Consider the following 21,472-nt stretch of genomic DNA (forward strand, 5'->3'; position numbering starts at 1 on the left):
TCCTATATTTTAAGCACTTTGCTTTGTGTACAGAATGCCTTAAACACATGTTGCACTTTGTTTAATACGGGGCACTTGAGAATTTGATAATATGGACATAAAACATGTTTACCTTTAGTTTTGTGACATATTATTACACCATACAGTTTGCTGTTAAAATAAATGAAGCGTAAATGAGATTCTGAATTACATTTTTTAAAGAAAAATTAATCGTTAGATTAATCGACTAATTGATAAAATGGTCTATAGATTAATCGATAGAAAAATAGTCATTAGTGGCAGCCTCACATAAAGTAGGTTCTATTCAGTAGCTACATTTCCCATGGAACCCGCTATTATGATCAGCCTGGATCCAGCTTCCACAACCCTTCACATCAATCCTGTACTGCAGGTTGTAGTGTTCGGACTCACGGATCCTGCGGGAATCATAAAGTAATGTGGAGCTCTAAACCCAAGGATCGACGAACAGCAAGTCATATTAGAAATACAAGAGCAACGGTTAAGTGTGTATTTGTGATGTAAAACTGAAGAAGGTCAGACTGCACTCTGATAATAAACCAAAACACTGCAGTCAATCAACAACAGAACAGATTTAAGTTGAAATGGTGTATTGTGGAGTGTCAGAGTCAAGAGTCCTGACCTCATTTCCACTGAATCCAACGCTAAGTTTCTTATAAATATACATGAATGAATACACACACACACACACACACACACACACAATACAGAGAGAAATAAGCAGCTATTTGAAGTACAATCATCTCTAAAATGATATTTATTACTGGTTTTATTTCCTTTGTATTGAACAAACTCACAGGCAACTTTTATAAAAAAGTATACACCGATCAGCCATAACATTAAAACCACCTTCTTGTTTCTACACTCACTGTGCATTTTATCAGCTCTACTTACCATATAGAAGCACTTTGTACTTCTACAATTACTGACTGTAGTCCATCTGTTTCTCTACATACCTTTTTAACCTGCTTTCACTCTGTTCTTCAATGGTCAGGACCCCCCACAGAGCATGTATTATTTGGGTGGTGGATCATTCTCAGCACTGCAATGACACTGACATGGTGGTGGTGTGTTAGTGTGTGTTGTGCTATTATGAGTGGATCAGACACAGCAGCGCTGCTGGAGTTTTTAAATACCGTGTCCACTCACTGTCCACTCTATTAGAAACTCCTACCTAGTTGGTCCACCTTGTAGATGTAAAGTCAGAGACGATCACTCATCTATTGCTGCTGTTTGAGTCGGCCCCTGTTTGGGGCGCTGTTGGCTGGATATTTTTGGATGGTGGACTATGCTCAGTCCAGCAGTGACAGTGAGGTGTTTAAAAACTCCATCAGCATTGCTGTGTCTGATCCACTCATACCAGCACAACACACACTAACACACCACCACCATGTCAGTGTCACTGCAGTGCTGAGAATGATCCACCACCTAAATAATACCTGCTCTGTAGTGGTCCTGATCATTGAAGAACAGGGTAAAAGCAGGCTAAAAAGGTATGTAGAGAAACAGATGGACTACAGTCAGTAATTGTAGAACTACAAAGTGCTTCTATATGGTAAGTGGAGCTGATAAATTGGACAATGTGTGTAGAAACAAGGAGGTGGTTTTAATGTTATGCCTGATTGGTGTATATAACAGTCAAATCCACACCCAATACAGCTTTGTGGCAACAGTTCTCTGTGGAGGAACATCTACTGTAGTCCAACTTTAGTACCCAACCACACAAATGCTTTTAAGACAGAATGGGAACCAGTTCCCATAGATATACTTTAAACACTTAGAGAAAGCTTTCATAAAATAGTGGAGCCATTCCTCTAGCCGAAGAAAGAGGGGATTGTGGGGCAGTTTTTGGAATAAAGCTCATGGCCAGGTATCTACGTAATCTGGCCCTATAGTGCATATATAGGTTGTATAAACTGTTTATTGTCTTTTAATTATAAATAATCGTGGGGAAAATGTGGGAAAAGCGCGGGAGTGTGTGAGGTGCGCCAACTGAATCCTTACGTGTGAGAAATAACGCGAACGCGCACTCACATACCCCTGCGCGCGCACACACAACTCACTCACACACACACACACACACACACACACACACACACACTGTCGCTCTCTTCTAGGGTCGGATACTGTGCTCAGATAATCTGCTGCATTGTAGTGTCTGTTTAGGGCCAAATAACACTGCATTTTACTTTGAGTTTTAGTTTCAGTTTCCCAATAATTCAGATATTTAGTTCTGAGTTTTTGTGTAATTTGGTTTATTCTAATTGGGTTTACAGATTTCTCCTGTTCCTGAGTCTTTATTGTGTTAGTGTGTGTTAGTGGTGTGTCGGCGTGTGTTATTACAGTGTCTGTGTGTGTTAGTGGTGTATCGGTGTGTGTTAGTGGTGTATCTGTGTGTGTTAGTGGTGTATGGGTGTAGTGACTCAGGACCAGTTGGATGAGGGGACTGGTATGTTTGCTCAGCTCTTGGTGTTTCAGGGCTTTATAATGATAAGATTGGGGGTCGCTCTTATTTAGATGGTTCCAGAAGTTGCACACACTGCAATAAACAACAGACCAAACTAGAACTGTTTGGCAGCAACAGGTGCTGAGTAATCTCGGTTCCTACCTGTATTTTGACGTTCTGCTGTGATGAAGCTTCCAAAAACAGATGTTATATCCAATGTGTGCATATTTGTGTTGCATTACAGTTGGGTGTGGCTGGCAGCATCTTTTGCATTGTAGTGCTTTTAATTATCTGTCTGAACCTTCCGTTGACAGCAGCAGTAGTAAAGTGTGGATAATGGATGCAACACTGTCAGCCTCAGGGATCTGGCAACCTTCGTATCAGCACAAGCGCGAATGCACATGATTGGCCAGAATAGAGTTTAAATAATGCACTTTCTTAACAAATAATTAATTAATACATCAGTTTTAAAAATCAAGGATGATTTGACAAGGTTAAACAGTAAAAAAAAAACATATTAGTGTTTATAAGATGTAGAAAGTAATTAAAAATAAAAGTTAAAGTATCAGGACTGTTTTACAGAATGCATACAATAACTCGACATGACATATATTGGTATAATACACAAAACTCGATGTACCAGGCTGATTTATTACATATAACATATATTTATATATATTATATGTTTATTATATATATATATATATATATATATATATATATATATATATATATATTATATTTGTATAATATATATATATATATATGTATTTACACACATATATATATTTATATATATATTATATTTGTATAATATATTATATTTGTATTATATATATATATACAGTATATATATATATATATATATACAGTGTATCACAAAAGTGAGTACACCCCTCACATTTCTGCAAATATTTCATTATATCTTTTCATGGAAAAACACTATAGACATGAAACTTGGATATAACTTAGAGTAGTCAGTGTACAACTTGTATAGCAGTGTAGATTTACTGTCTTCTGAAAATAACTCAAAACACAGCCATTAATGTCTAAATGGCTGGCAACATAAGTGAGTACACCCCACAGTGAACATGTCCAAAGTGTCAATATTTTGTGTGACCACCATTATTATCCAGCACTGCCTTAACCCTCCTGGGCATGGAATTCACCAGAGCTGCACAGGTCGCTACTGGAATCCTCTTCCACTTCTCCATGATGACATCACGGAGCTGGTGGATGTTAGACACCTTGAACTCCTCCACCTTCCACTTGAGGATGCGCCACAGGTGCTCAATTGGGTTTAGTCCATCACCTTTACCTTCAGCTTCCTCAGCAAGGCAGTTGTCATCTTGGAGGTTGTGTTTGGGGTCGTTATCCTGTTGGAAAACTGCCATGAGGCCCAGTTTTCGAAGGGAGGGGATCATGCTCTGTTTCAGAATGTCACAGTACATGTTGGAATTTATGTTTCCCTCAATGAACTGCAGCTCCCCAGTGCCAGCAACACTCATGCAGCCCAAGACCATGATGCTACCACCACCATGCTTGGCTGTAGGCAAGATACAGTTGTCTTGGTACTTCTCACCAGGGCGCCGCCACACATGCTGGACACCATCTGAGCCAAACAAGTTTATCTTGGTCTCGTCAGACCACAGGGCATTCCAGTAATCCATGTTCTTGGACTGCTTGTCTTCAGCAAACTGTTTGCGGGCTTTCTTGTGTGTCAGCTTCCTTCTGGGATGACGACCATGCAGACCGAGTTGATGCAGTGTGTGGCGTATGGTCTGAGCACTGACAGGCTGACCTCCCACGTCTTCAACCTCTGCAGCAATGCTGGCAGCACTCATGTGTCTATTTTTTAAAGCCAACCTCTGGATATGACGCCGAACACGTGGACTCAACTTCTTTGGTCGACCCTGGCGAAGCCTGTTCCGAGTGGAACCTGTCCTGGAAAACCACTGTATGACCTTGGCCACCATGCTGTAGCTCAGTTTCAGGGTGTTAGCAATCTTCTTATAGCCCAGGCCATCTTTGTGGAGAGCAACAATTCTATTTCTCACATCCTCAGAGAGTTATTTGCCATGAGGTGCCATGTTGAATATCCAGTGGCCAGTATGAGAGAATTGTACCCAAAACACCAAATTTAACAGCCCTGCTCCCCATTTACACCTGGGACCTTGACACATGACACCAGGGAGGGACAACGACACATTTGGGCACAATTTGGACATGTTCACTGTGGGGTGTACTCACTTATGTTGCCAGCCATTTAGACATTAATGGCTGTGTGTTGAGTTATTTTCAGAAGACAGTAAATCTACACTGCTATACAAGTTGTACACTGACTACTCTAAGTTATATCCAAGTTTTATTTCTATAGTGTTGTCCCATGAAAAGATATAATGAAATATTTGCAGAAATGTGAGGAGTGTACTCACTTTTGTGATACACTGTATATATATTTGAACCCATTAAAAAGCACACTGATCAGCCAATAAGCTAAATAGCTGTGTCTCAATCCACACACAAACTACTATACAGTGTGCTCAGTATGTACGGTGGTATTTGGAACACAGTGGTTCTCCTTTATGCGCTTTCAACTCGCTAAAGTTCCACAAGTTTATGGACAAACCTGATTTTAAACTGGCTTTTAGACACAATAAACTGCCCTATTTACTGCCATTTTCTGAAATGTTTTCTACAAAAGTTGTTCCTGAACAATCGGACGTGTGTCCCCTCTGTGGTGCTGTGAAATGTGCAATTCATGTCTGATAACCAGCAGTGCAATTGATTTACGGTTCTGTAAGGAAGACTAGAGCTAAAATCCCTCAGCATTGAAAAATAAATATCAAATTCTAGAAAACATTCAGTCACTGTCGTTACTGTCAAACCTGGTGCAGCTATAAAAAGTGTAAATGACTGTGCTAATCATCTAAAATCATTCAGCGTGACAAAAACTGTACGTACTGAAAACGAAAACCAGAGAATTACTTTAACGTAAACAGCAGAGCACTTGGATGGCATAGCGGTCTAATGCACAAACCCAGCACTGCTGGAATCTCAAATGGGTACAACCTAGCAGCACGGCGGCACGGTGGCTCGGTGGGTAGCACTGTCGCCTCACAGCAAGAAGGTCCTGGGTGGAGTTTGCATGTTCTCCTTGTGCCTGTGTGGGTTTCCTGCAGGAGCTCCGGTTTCCTCCCACAGTCCATAAACATGCAGTCAAGTTAATTGGAGACACTGAATTGCCCTAGGTGGATGGGTGTGTGTATGTGTGTGGGTGTATATGTATTTATGTCTGCCCTGCGATGGACTGGCACCCCATCCAGGGTGTTACTGTGTGCCTTGCGCCTATTGAAAAGCTGGGATGGCCTCCAGCATCCACCTTCAACGATGCTGATTGGATTAAGTGACTGGGTGAGTGAGCATTGTGGTTAAATTTTGGTCCATTACTCTAAGTAAAATGTAATGAGGATCTTACTGATGGACTCCCAGTTACATTTACAAGAACACAAATAGTTTGGCAGTGGCCTTGTGATTGGAACGTACTTAAGGTTCTACAAAATGTTTTGTGTTTTAACTCGAGTTCTCTTTGTTGAACTTGGTTTAATGACCTGAAAGTAAAACACCACTGTGAGTACAACATGAACTCAGGTTTGTGTCAGCGGGTGCTGTGGTATTGATTTTTGTGGTGATGATGCTTATTCTGAGGTAAACAGAGGGGTATCTGGTAAACTCTGTTTGAACCTCGTTCAGCCGGAACCCTGCCAAGTGGCATCTGGGCAGCAGTAGTGGTCAGTTCCTGTTTTTGTTTTTGTTGATTTTGTTTTTGTTGATTTGTCAGCACTTTGGTGAGATCTTCATCAATGTGCTTAATGAAGCGTCTCTCTGGATGTCTGTGTGCATTACTTAAACCCAAACCAGATCCTTCAGACCGATGGAACGGGTCAATTAAAGCAGAACAGAATGATTCCTGGCATGTTGATTCTGCATGAGTAATCTGTTAGTGCAAGAACTTTGAAGATGTTTGAAGATGCTTGTGAAGAAAGAGAGTGGACGGCTGGACTTTTAAATGCCAGGTTCTAATCATCTGGTCCTATTTGTGTCGGGCGTTCTTCCTCTGATTATCTCTTTTACTGACTGTTCCAGTTAGTGTGATACCCTAATACTATCTGCTCACTGAGGCTGAATGAGAAAGAAAAAGTGCACTTCACTGCTTAATACATGACATAATGCTTCACAACACTGTCTTGTTGACCTCCTAAATCCCACTATATGCTTGAGAATATGTGGACAGCTGACGGTGAGAATGTTTGGCATCCCCTTTCAGGACCATTATTGTGGATAATTGTTGTTGCTATAACAACCTCAGACTTCACAATCATTACTCCAATTCATTGAAGTTGTTAAACAGTTCGAGGTCCGGGCTCTGTTCAGGCCGCTGGAGTTTCTTCACATCAAAGTAATCGAACCACGCCTTTATATACCTAATATTGTGGACAGGGGCAGAGTCTTGCTTAAACCAAAATTACAATATCTCAAACTGTTGCCAGGGTTAAAAGCATACCATTAATTTTATATAACTGATTTTGTATGCTACCAACGGTGTGCCTAAAACACCCAAATGTAATAAATAGTAAGGGTGTCTACATACTTTTGCTCATATAGCGTATTAAGGTTCCTCCATTGATGATTAATTATTAGTTTTGGTTGAAGTGCTAAGGTCATAAGGTAGAATGTTAATACACCCATACAGATCAGACAGTTTTTTTCCTGTTATTTACAACCACAAATCAGAAAATGTTGGGACAGCATGAAAAATGCAATAAAAAACGCTGTATTCTTACAATAACTTTTACTTTTATTTCATTGCAGACAGAATGAACACAAGATATTGTATGTCTTGTCTGGTCAACTTAATTTCATTTGTTAATAAACATCCATTTCTGCATTTTAGGTCTGCAACATGTACCAAAAAACTTGGGACGGTAAAGCATTTATTACTTTGTATTGCTGCCATTCTTGCACTGAAATTTCTCCAGATTTCTTGAATTGTTTTATGATATTATGCACTGTTGAGGAAGAAATATTCAACAAATGTTGACAAACTAAAGACCCTTCAAAGACGCAGCCCTTCGCTGACACTCTGTTCCACATCATGATTATAATCACTTGTTTATGTGTATTATTATTCTTATTCTTCTTATTATATTTTGTATTATAAGTTTTGTTGTGAGGGTTTTATGTGTACGTTCAACATTTCATAGAATCAAGACTACATTTAAGTACCTGAATTCACCTGCCAAAAGATCTGCTTTGTATGGACAGAAATCTTTCATTTCCACTGCACAGCTTCAGGTTAAAAAATAACTCCAGTTTTACAATAAATCAGTAGTTTTGACTTAACAAAAACATTAAGATCTAAAAAACAACATTAAGATTCTCAGAAAAAATCCAAATACACTCAGATGTGAGATGTAAAAAACATCAGATTCAGTATTATTCGACTTTTTGCCCAAAACAAGCATCACAAATACATTCATTTCTCAATACATCAGTTTGAAATGTAATAATTCAGCATCGCTGCAGTCTATTGTTTATTCTTTGAGTACTCCGTACCCACCACCGCTCGCCCGCTCCCCCATTTTCAGAGTTTTCAGAGTGCTTGTGATTCAGATTCAGTTGGAGTTTGACACTGAGAAAGGGGAGGAAGCAAATCTAATCCCCCCACTCTCATTAGACATGACCCTGCAGAATCCCAACACAAACAAACAGCCTCTAAACAGCAATTCCATTCCTCACCCTGTGCTTTATTCTACCTTTTTAAATGCTAGAACACGACAATGTCTGTTTAGTAACAACTGTGCATATCACATTATATTAAACGTCGAGCTGATGGTTCTTCATAGGTCATGTACTGAATGCAGGAGGTCTGATCAGCATAAAGATCTGACTGACCTTGATATGGACCAAATCATTATGACCAGACGACTGGGTTAGAGTATCTCTAAAACAGCAAAGGGGTGCGCACAGGCAGCCGTGATAAGTACCCACTGACAGTGGTCTAAGGAGGGACAAGCCATGAACCACTGACAGGTTTTGGATGGCTAAGACTTATTGATCACATAGGACAACCAGAGGCGGTGGCTTTGAATACTGATGAAGTGAACATGTCACAATACACAGTATATCCAACCCTTCTGTGTATGAGACTGCATAGCCACAGGCCAGTCAAAGTGCCCATGCTAACCTTTGTCAATGGGTATGTCGGCATCGGAATGGGGCATCGTAGCAATGGAGGGTTGACTGGTCAAACAAATCCTGTCAGATTGTACCAGAACAATTCACCTTGCAATGTAAAGAAGTTGAAGGACCTTCTGGCAATATTCAGGTACCAGATACCACAGAACTTCATCAGACTTGTGGAGTCCATGGATCTGTCCGAAAACCTAGTGATCTGTCTACATAGACACATTTTACATCATCCTATTCGTGCTCCTGAGAAGAAGGCATGTCTAAATCCTTAGATGCCTTAAAATGATGCCTACTAATGTGCCTCCTTACTAGTGCATCTAATAATCTGCCTTATAAGTCGATGTCCTATTAGAATCCTCTCTACTGAGGCAGTTGCCCAGGTAGGCAGTATAGGCAGCAAGGCAGCTCACCAGGTTTTCAGACAGACCCCACGTCTCAGTGGATTAGAGTTGTTTTGACACCATATTAAACAGGTGGCTTTAATGTTTTGACTGATCATTATCAGGTAATGAACACACCGGTTTATTTTGCATGTAAATTATAGCCCAGTGCACCCACAACCCCAAAAGCATTAAATTATTCCACAGTGCACACTACAGTTTCCAGAATTCAAATTACTAAACCTGTAGCTATTACGGAAATTGCACCTAAACCGCCCACTATGGTGATGTAAGGATGCTTGACTGCAGACAGCGTTTATCATGTTTTAGTCTTTTGTAATTCACTGTTCTTTGGTGTCTTTTGGATCTGACTATCCAGATACATTTCCTCCTAACAACCTTCTGGAAATCCACTTTGGAATTTGTGAACAGTTCAAATAGAAACCTGTTACTGACACTCACTAATGAACACACACCTCACTGGACCTGAAAATAATATAATATAAACACAACCTTAAAATATTTAACCAAACTCAACCCTTATCTAACCAACCCAGAGTCTATCGAAGCGCAGCAGGAGTGACAGGAGCCTCCAGGAAAAAAAAAACAAATTACCCAAATCCAACTGTATTCACTTCATTAATGTCAATATACCATTAAACACACTGACACACACTTCAAGAATCCAATTATAAGTGTGATCCAGTTGGATTTCAGCCGTGCAATAAAGAAGCCATGCAAAAATAACTGAAGAATATTCCGGCTACAGTGAAAAGCGTGGAAATATGTAAAAATGCAAAAGAACAAAACTCAGTGAGAGAAATCCAGACTCTGATTCTCTGTGATCTGATCATTTCTCCCTGTGGTGTGAATATTATATACGAGGTTTAAATACTTCATCAAATTTTTTTAGATGTACGCCGCTGGCGGAGCCGCCGTAAATCAAAAGCGGCTTTTATTACCCACCACCAGGCCTGTCAGGGACACATTTTTTTCAGTTTCTTTAATAATTGCCATGCAAATAATTAAGATAATTGATTAAAGTTTTTTTTTTTTAGAGAACTACCAGCAATTTGCCTAGAATAATCATACAGTCACTCATTCATTGTCTGTTTTACCACCACTGTATCCTAGTCAGTGTTCCAGTGGGTCTGATTCATTAGGAGAAAGGCAGGAAACACCCCGAACACGCCACAAGTCTCACTCAAAACACATGACACACTCACACGTAGGGTCATTTTTAGTAGCTTTAATTGGCTTGACTGCATGTTTTTGGATTTGTCGAAGGAAACCTGAGCACCCAGAGGAAACCCAAACAGACACAGGTAGAACCCTTGCCATCTGGAGACAGGGCTATTTACTGCACCACTGCTGCAGATTGGATAAAAAGCAAAAAGCAAATTTCAGACTAACCCAGATCAAAACTCTAAAGACTTCATGTGATTTTTACTGTTTATGCTGTCCAATGAGAGACACATCTAATTATTCACTGTAACGGGAATGGAGGACACGTCTAGCTAGAGACAGCGTGGTGACTCCCCACACACCTGGTAGAAGAGCAACAGAATCCATACACAGATATTCAATCCATTTACATTTGTGGCATTTAACAAATGCTTTTATCCAAAGCGACTTACAATTATGACTGAACACCTGAGCAATTGAGGGTTAAGCTTAAGGGCTCAGGGACTCAACAGTGGCAACTTGGCAGTGATGGGGCTTGAACCGGCAACCTTCTGATTACTAGTCCAGTACCTTAACCACTGAGCTACTAAGAAAACTAAGAAGCTAAGAACCATTAACTAAAAGGTGAGAATTGAAAGAATAGTGGCCAATTAATAAAAACAAAGTACCAAAGGAACAATAATACAAAATATATGACATCTGCAACCCGCAACAGAGAATACGGAATAGAAAAGGGATAGCGTAGTAATAAGAGCTGGATGCCGTTAGATGTAATGGACTTACACCCTTTCCCTCCGTGACAAGCCAAGCTCTCGGAGAACCTTCTGAACAACCCGGGTCCGATTCTGAAAGAGAGAGCACCACAACCACACTAGGGTATTTCTCTCTTCCAGAATGTGCCCGGTGCAAGGCCAAACCCCACCAAAAACCGGGGCAAGTTCCAAGAATTAAACAGAACAATGACTCTTAGCTAAAACTGGAGCCAGTAGCATCACAGCTTCTAGAGAAAAGGTGTACCAGCTAATGTGCTGACAAAAAATCTTGCCACCTGGAGCACATCAGCATTCACAATCACAGGCGACTGTCATTAAGAGAATTTGTCATTTGCCCCCTTTGCAGCAGGGCAAAGCTCAAAACTTGGATGAGCTGTCGGATTTCATTCTGCAATTCAGCCCCACCCTTCCTTTCTGATATAATGTACACATGAAAAAAAAATCTAATTTGTACCACTTTTACCTGCAGTTTGACAATCAAATCACATGCACAAGCTGAGCGTATTTGTTTTTCACTTTAAAGTTAATTATCAGACAGATAAAAAACAGCAGAATAAATCCATACAACTGCAACGAGACACCACCACGTGCTGTAATCTATTCTGAGCCTAATTGCTTTTGAAATGTTTTAGAATCATCCCAGCAGTCGGGGATGCAAATACATATATTGCACCAATATAACATCATCCACGCTTGGCAGTACTCACCACTCTTGGCATCAGATTTTCTCTCCTGTTCCGTATCAGTGAGAGACAGGACGGAATTGGCTCGGCTGGACAGACAGGAACTCTGCTCTGACTGGCCGTCCTCCATCCAGAGACGAAGGCTGGGTGACGGATCCACTTCTACGTCCGCGTCGTCGTCCACATCTGAACCTGTAGCTACGCCGAGCGAATAGCCACAATCCTCCTGAAAGCCGCTGCTCAGGATCTGCACGGGTTTGCTCAACTCCAGATCTGAAACACAAACAAAAGGGTTTAATGTATCAAATAAATCCTGACCGTTCTGGCTCTCAGCTGGTAATGGTGGAACTGGTCGTGTCTCAGAGGAATAATATCTGAAAAGTTCTGTCCACACAAGGCAGCATTTATTTATTGGAATTGTCTGTTGGGATTCTGCAGAGCTTCAGGTCATTCTGGAAGTCTAGAAGTGAGCAGTTTAATATAGTTTTGATATGCCTCCTTAGATGTGTATCTAACAGAAGCTTAATAATGTGGATTTTATCACACATATAGAAGCAGCTTTTGAATTCTGTTCAGCATTACATTTTTTTACTACAGATACTACTTCCTCTTCAACAATGAGATGTAAAGACAAAAAAGAGTCGAATATTTGTGATTATTGTAGCTTAATTATTCCAATCCTAAATGCAATTTTTACACACACACTTGTGTACCAAATGTTGTACACTAGAGCTGGGCGGTTCCTGAATCACCCGGGTTAGTGATTCGAATCTTTGTACTGAATCAGGAATCACGATTAACCCAGATCCTCTGAGTCCTCTGACTGGCTGCTGTTGAGTATATAGGGCGAGTGAGCAGACTCACTGGTAACACCGCAGACTCATGATTTGGCTGAACTGACTTCACGCCAGTCCGTGAATCTAAGTAATAAGTTACATTTTCCAATAAACAAGTGGTTAAACACACTGGTGTTCGTTATGTGGCTAATTTTATGCACATGTTATTATTCTTATTATCAGTAGTAGTGGTATAAATTAATAATAATAATAATAATATAGTTATATTATTATTAAAATACAAATACTTACAGGCTACTTTAGGACTGTACCACTTAAGGAGTATCACAGCCCCCACGGTAATTTATTGACTGTTTGTTTTGGTGCCACTGGTGCCACTGTGGCTGCCTGACTGGGTGAGGTTACCATGGCAATTTGTTGTTGACCATCCCCCTTGAACCCTTGACCCATCAATATACCCATCTGATTGGCAGGTGAGTCCATCCCCCTCTCCCCCATGATCAAGATTCCACTTAGAAAAAAGTGTCAACTTGTCACTGACAAGAGAAGTGTGAGGTGTCAGGAGAATTAAGAGAGAAGGATTTATTTACAGAAGATGAGTGGATGGAAGACAAGTGATATTTGGATGCATTTTCATGCAGTAAATCAATCGCAATCAGAATGTCAGTACAAGTGACTCAAGTGACTCAAGTGAACCGGATCACATTACTGAGTGACTCAGATTAACCAGGGTCCATAAAATGAACCGAATTTACCACCACTATTGTACACAGATACATTTTCATTAATAAGCTTTTACAAGGGTTCTTTAAAAGTTTCCACACTTTTTTTTTTTATTTATATTTTTCCCCTCTTTTTCCCCCCAATTTTTATCCCCCAGTCTAGTCGTGTCCAATTACCCTGAATGCGTCCTCTATACTGATTCGACCCTTCACCGCTGACTGAGGACGCCTCTCAACTCTCAACTCCGGTACTCACAGTCAGTACAGACTGCATTTTTTTTACCTGGACAAGTCGAGTTCATATACTTGACGGGCACTGTGCACGGAGGGCCACACCCCCTCAGCATTATTTCTCAGCCCTGTGCAGGCGCCACCAGTCAGCCAGCAGGGGCCGCAGTCGCACCAGTTATGAGGACCTATGATCCGACTTTCTTACCCCTAACCCTGAACAACAGCCAATCGTTGTTCATACTGCCGCCCAGCCTAGTCGGAAAGGCAGAGCTGAGATTCGATACGATGTATTTGAAACCCCAACTCTGGTGAGCTAGCGTACTTTACCGCACTTTCCACACTTTTTAAAACTCTATTTATTAAGAATTTCAGAAACAAATGACGTCACATTTCTACATCCTCACCTTCTGATGCATTTTTTCCAGTGTCGAACCAAGTTTTTAATACCATCAGCAAAAAATTTTTTGGGTTGAGTCTGTAGCCACTGATGCGCTGCTGCTTTCACATAATCACCAGATGATCAGATCTTCTTCCCCTCAAAGCTTCTTTAAGCATCCATAAAAGTGGAAATTCGGACTATCCGTCTCTCAGTTTCTCAGACACGACCGATTACTACTCCTCCCACCCTCACCGTTTCCAACCAAAATATAAAAGTGCAGAAACTTTTTGAAGATCCTTCCTCTTATCCTATAATCAACATCTAATCTTCTGAGGGTCTAAGTTGTACACCAATTTTATGTGGGCACTTTGTATAGTCACTATTGCAATTCCTCCACCACAGGCAACATGCCCATATTAGTCAAACACAGTAAAACTTTACACCAGACTGTAACACGTTGGTGAAAACAGCAGAAGAGGAATCACCACCAATATATCAACTGCATGAGTTGATTAAAACAAAGTAAAGCGAGAGGTAATGCACGATGAGTCGATTCGCCGAACCAATTCTGTGAAAAGATTCACAAGGGCGGACAAATGGATCCCAAGTTTGAGGAAGTTGGCGTAATGTGCAAAGGAGAAAGCACACCAGCCGACTAACTTACCCAGTGAGTTGTAGCCTAGCTGTTAAAATACTGGACTAGTAATCAAAAGGTCGCTGATTCAAGTCCCACCACTGCCAGATTGTCACTGTTGGGCTGTTGAGCAAGGCCCTTAACCCTCAATTGCTTAGACAGTATACAAAGGATAAAAACGTCTGCTAGATGCCAAAAATGTAGGTAAGCATGGATAATGACTCAGCACTGCTGATCTCTGGGCTGTCCTTAACTAGCCCAACAATCAGGTGCGGTGCATTAGCGTTTATTAGCTTTACAGCTCCTGGGATTTGTAGTCCGTTTGGGACTATGACGGGCTTTTCTGCACTACTTAGTGATGGATTAACAAATTTGAAGGAACACGCTACATACTCTATATTCCTCTGCCACGCATGAAAAAAACTTAATCAGATAGTCGGCTTTGCTTTTGCAGAGATGCTTCCTATCCAACTTCCCCACGCAGGGTCAATTCTGTCCTCTGTGCACCAGACTAGAAGTAAGAGTAAATACAGTATATGATGTAACTTTAATGGGCCCACCTGCCTTATAGCTCATCAGGGGGACATGGACTATAGTATTATGCCCAGCCGCCATGCTATTAATGGCCAGCGGGGGGCATGGAGGTGACTCAGTGTGCTAGTTCCTTGAACCAACAGTCTCTCAGACTCGCTGAGCTTTAATTTGCTCCAGGTGGACATAGGTCTATAAAATCATATCCATATATTTAATAATTCCTCCACACAGAGTTGCTGGATTAGCTGTTAGCAGCCGGTTCTTTTCTCTGTGAAGTCATGATGCTAAAGATACAATGGTACAAGAGATTTTGTTTATATTTTTGTTGTCTTTAAGGTTTCTGAATAATGTTCTCTTTTATTTTGCAAGTTCTTTTCACTATTCCACTTTAGAACTTTAGAAGATTTGTTAATTAAATGAATGAATGAATGAATAAAGGCCTTTATTTGTCATATATACTGTATATATATATATATATATATACACACACACACAACGATTAGCCATAATGTTAAAACCACCTCCTTGTTTCTACACACATTGTCCATTTTATCAGCTCCACTTACCATATAGAAGCACTTTGTGGTTCTACAATTACTGACTGTAGTCCATTTGTTTCTCTGCATGCTTTGTTGGCCCCCTTTCATGCTGTTTTTCAATGGTCAGGACCCCCACAGTACCACCACAGAGCAGGTATTATTTAGGTGGTGGATCATTCTCAGCACTGCAGTGACACTGACATGGTGGTGGTGTGTTAGTGTGTGTTGTGCTGGTATGAGTGGATCAGACACAGCAGCGCTGATGGAGTTTGTAAACACCTCACTGTCACTGCTGGACTGAGAATAGTCCACCAACCAAAAACATCCAGCCAACAGCGCCCTGTGACCACTGGTGAGGGTCTCAAACAGCAGCAATAGATGAGCGACCGTCTCTGACTTTACATCTACGAGGTGGACCAACTAGGTAGGAGTGTCTAATAGAGTGGACAGTGAGTGGACGCGATATTTAAAAACTCCAGCAGCGCTGCTGTGTCTGATCCACTCATACCAGCACAACACACACTAACACACCACCACCATGTCAGTGTCACTGCAGTGCTGAGAATCATCCACCACCTAAATAATACCTGCTCTGTGTTGGTCCTGTGGGGGTCCTGACCATTGAAGAACAGGGTGAAAGAAGGCTAAAACAAAGTATGTAGAGAAACAGATGGACTACAGTCAGTAATTGTAGAACTACAAAGTGCATCTATATGGTAAGTGGAGCTGATAAAATGGACAGTGAGTGTAGAAACAAGGAGGTGGTTTTAATGTTATGGCTGATCGTGTACATATACAGGTGTACAGTATAACAAAATTCTTTCTTTGCATATCCCAGCTTGTTAGGAAGCTGGGGTCAGAGCTCAGGTTCAGGCATTGTGCGGTGCCCCTGGAGCAGACAGGGTTAAAGGGCCTTGCTCAGGGGCCCAACAGTGGCAGAATGGCAGAGCCAGAATTAGAACTCTCAACCTTTCGACTGATTGCCCAAAGCTCTACCCACTAGGCTACCACTGTCCCAAAAAATCATGCAATCATTTTAATGGGTTTGAGCTTTACAGCTTCATTACATTAAGCACAAACCTCAGCACTGTTAGTAATGGTATTAATTCCCTCTCTTGTATCCCAGTTTCTCCCGACCAGTGATGGCATAGTTACCTTTAAAAAGTAATCTGATTTCTGATACTGATTACTCCTTTAAAAAGTAACTTAGTTACTTTATTGATTACTTGATTTTAAAAGTAACTAAGTTAGATTACAAGTTACTTTATTAGTTACATTCAGCAGCTGCCGTAATGCAACTGGAGCTGCGTAGGCGATTGAAGCGGAATAAGAAACAAGAAAGACGCGGAAAACGGAGTCCTCTGTTCACAAGTGTAAGTAAGATAAAGAAAATAACTTTTTTTAAAGACAAATAAATAACAAAAAGACGATAAATATCCAAAATTTTGGCGAGTGGGGTTTGTAATGAGTCTGTAACTATGGTGATATTATGTCATCACGTCCCCACATCATCACTTGACGTTGGTAAGATGGCGGATGTAGTACGTAGCGGTGTTGTGTGCATACTGCACACTTCTGTACTGAAAGTATGTACTTTTTTACCGGCCGAGTAGTGCATACTTCCTCCAATCTAGTGCATACTCTGTAAGTATGCGATTCCGGACGCAGCTCGTGACTTAATTGTCGCATAGACCAGACATCACTCCAGTAGCTCACACTATGTCTCATCTGTCCTCATACTACCTAGTACCTCATTATGTCTGTCCTTGTACTATTCAGTACCTCACACCATGTCTCGCCTGTCCTAATACTATCCAGTTCCTCACACCATGTCTCGTCTGTCCTCATACTGTACCAGTACCTCACACCATGTCTCGTCTGTCCTCATACTGTACCAGTACCTCACACCATGTCTCGCCTGTCCTCATACTATCCAGTACATCACCATGTCTCGCCTGTCCTCATACTATCCAGTACATCACCATGTCTCGCCTGTACTCATACTTTCCAGTAGCTCACACTATGTCTCATCTGTCCTCATACTATCTAGTACCTCACTATGTCTGTCCTTGTACTATTCACTACCTCACGCCATGTCTCGCCTGTCCTTGTACTATCCAGTACCTCACACCATGTCTGTCTTATAAATGTTCCGGTACCAAACCATGTCTGTATTCATACTGCACCAGTATATCCACCTTTGTGTACCATTAGATCCATTTTGGTTCACCACTGCTGCAAACTATTTAGGAAGGCAGAGAGAAACAGTGGGTGGGTAAGAATGCCCTTAAAAGTATGTTGCCAAAAATAGTCCTCTTTCCCCATCATTTTTTAAACAATACTAAAATGAATAGCAGTTGAGTAAGTAGGTCATGTCCGGCTGTGTTTTTTATATACCCATCATTACAAACTGCGCCAGCAAAAGTGCAACGTGTCGGATGCGCACTCAGGATTATTAACCTTCATTATTTTGAGAGCAGGGGTGCCACGAGGGCATTGATAATGCAGGAAATGAATCATGCAATCATATACCACACGGTGCCTGTGATGAAGCTCTGATTGCTGATTACAGTTTCAGCTCAGTTGAGGCACCAAGTTGGACTCCGGCACAAAGATTAAGCTGGCGCCCTACATAGCGATAAAGCTACTGTCAGCCGTTATAAATACCTGCCTGTGCCAGCAAAACATGGAGCAAAATAGGTGAATGACAGCCTATTGATCAAAGCCAACAATACACCCACTCCAGCGCTGATAATCTGGCATCCCAAGGTCTATTTTCCCTTTAACGCTGGGCATGACCTGCATGAGAACAATCCATCACACACTAATGCCAACTATTCTTCTCCTCCACCAGAGATCTTTCTCCTATTATGTTTAAAGCAGGAGATTGTTCAGAATGACCCATTTTGGCTTTGACTGCTGGAACATATACCTCTAACAGAAAAACTCATTTCCTGTTCCATTATATAAACGTATCTTAGCAAAGCAAAGAAGCTGAGAGAGTCTGGAGGTGGAGAAAAAATACAAAATACAAAAATCAGAGCCAGAGTTCTGCAAATTAATACAAAATATATTAACAAAATAATTACATAGAAAATACCATATAATTATTTTCTCTAATTATTTAACTAGGTTCCTATTGGCAGCTAAGAAGTAAAAAAAATCACTTCTTTCTTAATGAATACACAGGTTTATATACACTATATGGACATAAGTATTTGGAAACCCATTCTATTTAATGAATTTGTTTCAGTTCTCCTAATTCTCACTCACTCACTTTCTTAACCGCTTATCCAATCAGGGTTGTTGCTGGAGCCTATCCCAGCTTTTCAATGGGCGCAAGGCACACAGTAACACCCTGGACGGGGCGCCAGTCCATCGCAGGGCTGACACACATACACATACACACACCCATTCACCTATAGGGCAATTCAGTGTCTCCAATTAACCTGACTGCATGTTTTTGGACTGTGGGAGGAAACCGGAGCTCCCGGAGGAAACCCACACAAACACAGGGAGAACATGCAAACTCCACACAGAAAGGACCCGGACCGCCCCGTCTGGGGATCGAACCCAGGACCTTCTTGCTGTGAGTGCCACCCACCGAGCCACTGTGCCGCCCTTTCTCCAAATTCTATTAGTTTCAATTAGCTGTTGCACATCTGTAACGTTAAATAACTTTGGATCAGGTCGTTTTCATAAGAGTAATATGGGTTTTGGATAACTTTGTTCTTTAAATAAATACAATTATGGTTTTTTTTCCCCTTTTATTTCTTTTTTATGCATTTTGTCCCTTTTTCCTCCCAACTTTAGCCCATCCAATTTTTACCTAATTGTGTTATGTTTCCTCTCTACTGGAGCTGATCCCCGCCCTGATTGAGGAGAGCGAGAGTGTCACACGCCCCCTCCGACACGTGCACAGTACCGACTGCATCTTTTCACCTGTATGACGCGAGTTTAAATGCCGATCAGCTTTGTGCACGGAGAGCCACACCCTGTTTAACGTATTATTCCTCAACTCTGTGCAGACGCCATCAATCAGCCAGCAGAGGTCGTAATTTGCTCAGTTATAAGGAGTCCCTCTCCGGCTTGTCCTACCCTATGAACAACAGCCAATGGTTGAAAAAATATAGAATAGATAAAAAAAACACCTAAATTTTCCTCTAAATAAAAAAGATTTAATAAAAAATAGTATTATTAAAAAGTAGTACTAATTAATCAAGATAAATAGTAGATTTTAAACTAAAATGTACGTCCAATATACAGGGGTTGGACAAAATAACTGAAACACCTGGTTTTAGACCACAATAATTTATTAGTATGGTGTAGGGCCTCCTTTTGCGGCCAATACAGCGTCAATTCGTCTTGGAAATGACATATACAAGTCCTGCACAGTGGTCAGAGGGATTTTAAGCCATTCTTCTTGCAGGATAGTGGCCAGGTCACTACGTGATGCTGGTGGAGGAAAACGTTTCCTGACTTGCTTCTCCAAAACACCCCAAAGTGGCTCAATAATATTTAGATCTGGTGACTGTGCAGGCCATGGGAGATGTTCAACTTCACTTTCATGTTCATCAAACCAATCTTTCACCAGTCTTGCTGTGTGTATTGGTGCATTGTCATCCTGATACACGGCACCGCCATTGGATGCACATGGTCCTCCAGAATGGTTCGGTAGTCCTTGGCAGTGACGCGCCCATCTAGCACAAGTATTGGGCCAAGGGAATGCCATGATATGGCAGCCCAAACCATCACTGATCCACCCCCATGCTTCACTCTGGGCATGCAACAGTCTGGGTGGTACGCTTCTTTGGGGCTTCTCCACACCGTAACTCTCCCGGATGTGGGGAAAACAGTAAAGGTGGACTCATCAGAGAACAATACATGTTTCACATTGTCCACAGCCCAAGATTTGCGCCCCTTGTGTTATGATGTGGGGAGGAAGGACCCAGGGATGCGGAGGTTTAACTAAAAAAAGGTTTTATTTACAAAATCATAAACATAATATACATAAAATAAAAGGAATAACAATAACAAAAAACACTTCGGGGAATCCCGAAGGCAGCCGGACGTCGGGGGCTGAAAAGGAACAAAAAAAGCATACAAAAGAAAAGGGGAAGCGCGAGGCGCGAACCCAGGACTCTTGCCTCCCGACCGGGAGCTTAAACAGCCTGCCACAGCGGCGCTAGTGGCAGACTCGCTCCCGGCGCTATTGAAGCAAAGAGTGGGTTCGCAAGATGGACCACCTCGCGCTGTTGGCCGAAGAAGGGGGGGTAACACCGACGATAGCTGCGTGGCATGGCGCTTTCCAGCAACCAATGCTGGCTAGAGCCATGCCAGCTACCGGGTGTGATCGATTTGCGGGTTTCAAAAGTTAATGACAAAGGCGCTGTCACCAGCCAGGGTGGCTGGGAAGTGGCCATTTGCTCCTGCGCTCCAGAGGGCGGAACGTGACGCTGTCACCAGCGGTAGCTGGGAGGGGGTCACGTTCCTCTGGGCGCAGTCATGGGGTCTCTAGGTGGCGGCGGCACGGCGGCTCGACGGCTCGGCGGCAGCGGCCCGACGGCGACCTGAGAGCGGCAACCAGGCGGCGGCGGCGGCTATGGCGGCAGCTTGGCGGCGGCGGCGGCGTGGTGGCGCCCACTAGCGGTGGCCCGGCGGCAGCGGCACGGCGGCGGCGGCACAGTGCGGCGGCACAACCTAAAGATAAAAAAAACAATAAACATAAAAGGACACCGCAGTGTCAAACAAACTCAAAGAAAGAAAAAAGAAACAGCCAACAAGAGCAGAAGGTGCGACGGCTACAGCTCTGCACCTATCCCTTAAATAAGGGAAGGCACAGGTGTAGCCACTTCGCCCTAACGAGCTGGCCAGGTAATAAAAGGCACAGCTCGTTTCT

At 41.9% G+C, this 21,472-nt stretch overlaps 1 protein-coding gene across 1 annotated transcript in view; it reads right to left on the minus strand.

Moving 5' to 3' along the window:
* The window catches only part of LOC134319304 (teneurin-1-like), a 301,993-nt gene that overhangs the window by 215,260 nt on the left and 65,261 nt on the right, over positions 1-21,472 (minus strand). The window contains exon 3 of the mRNA XM_063000393.1: positions 11,762-12,010. Coding sequence (XP_062856463.1) covers positions 11,762-12,010 — 249 coding nt within the window. The remainder of the gene's footprint in view (positions 1-11,761; positions 12,011-21,472) is intronic.

This window comes from Trichomycterus rosablanca, chromosome 8 (genome assembly GCF_030014385.1).
Source record: "Trichomycterus rosablanca isolate fTriRos1 chromosome 8, fTriRos1.hap1, whole genome shotgun sequence".
Lineage (NCBI taxonomy): Eukaryota > Metazoa > Chordata > Actinopteri > Siluriformes > Trichomycteridae > Trichomycterus > Trichomycterus rosablanca.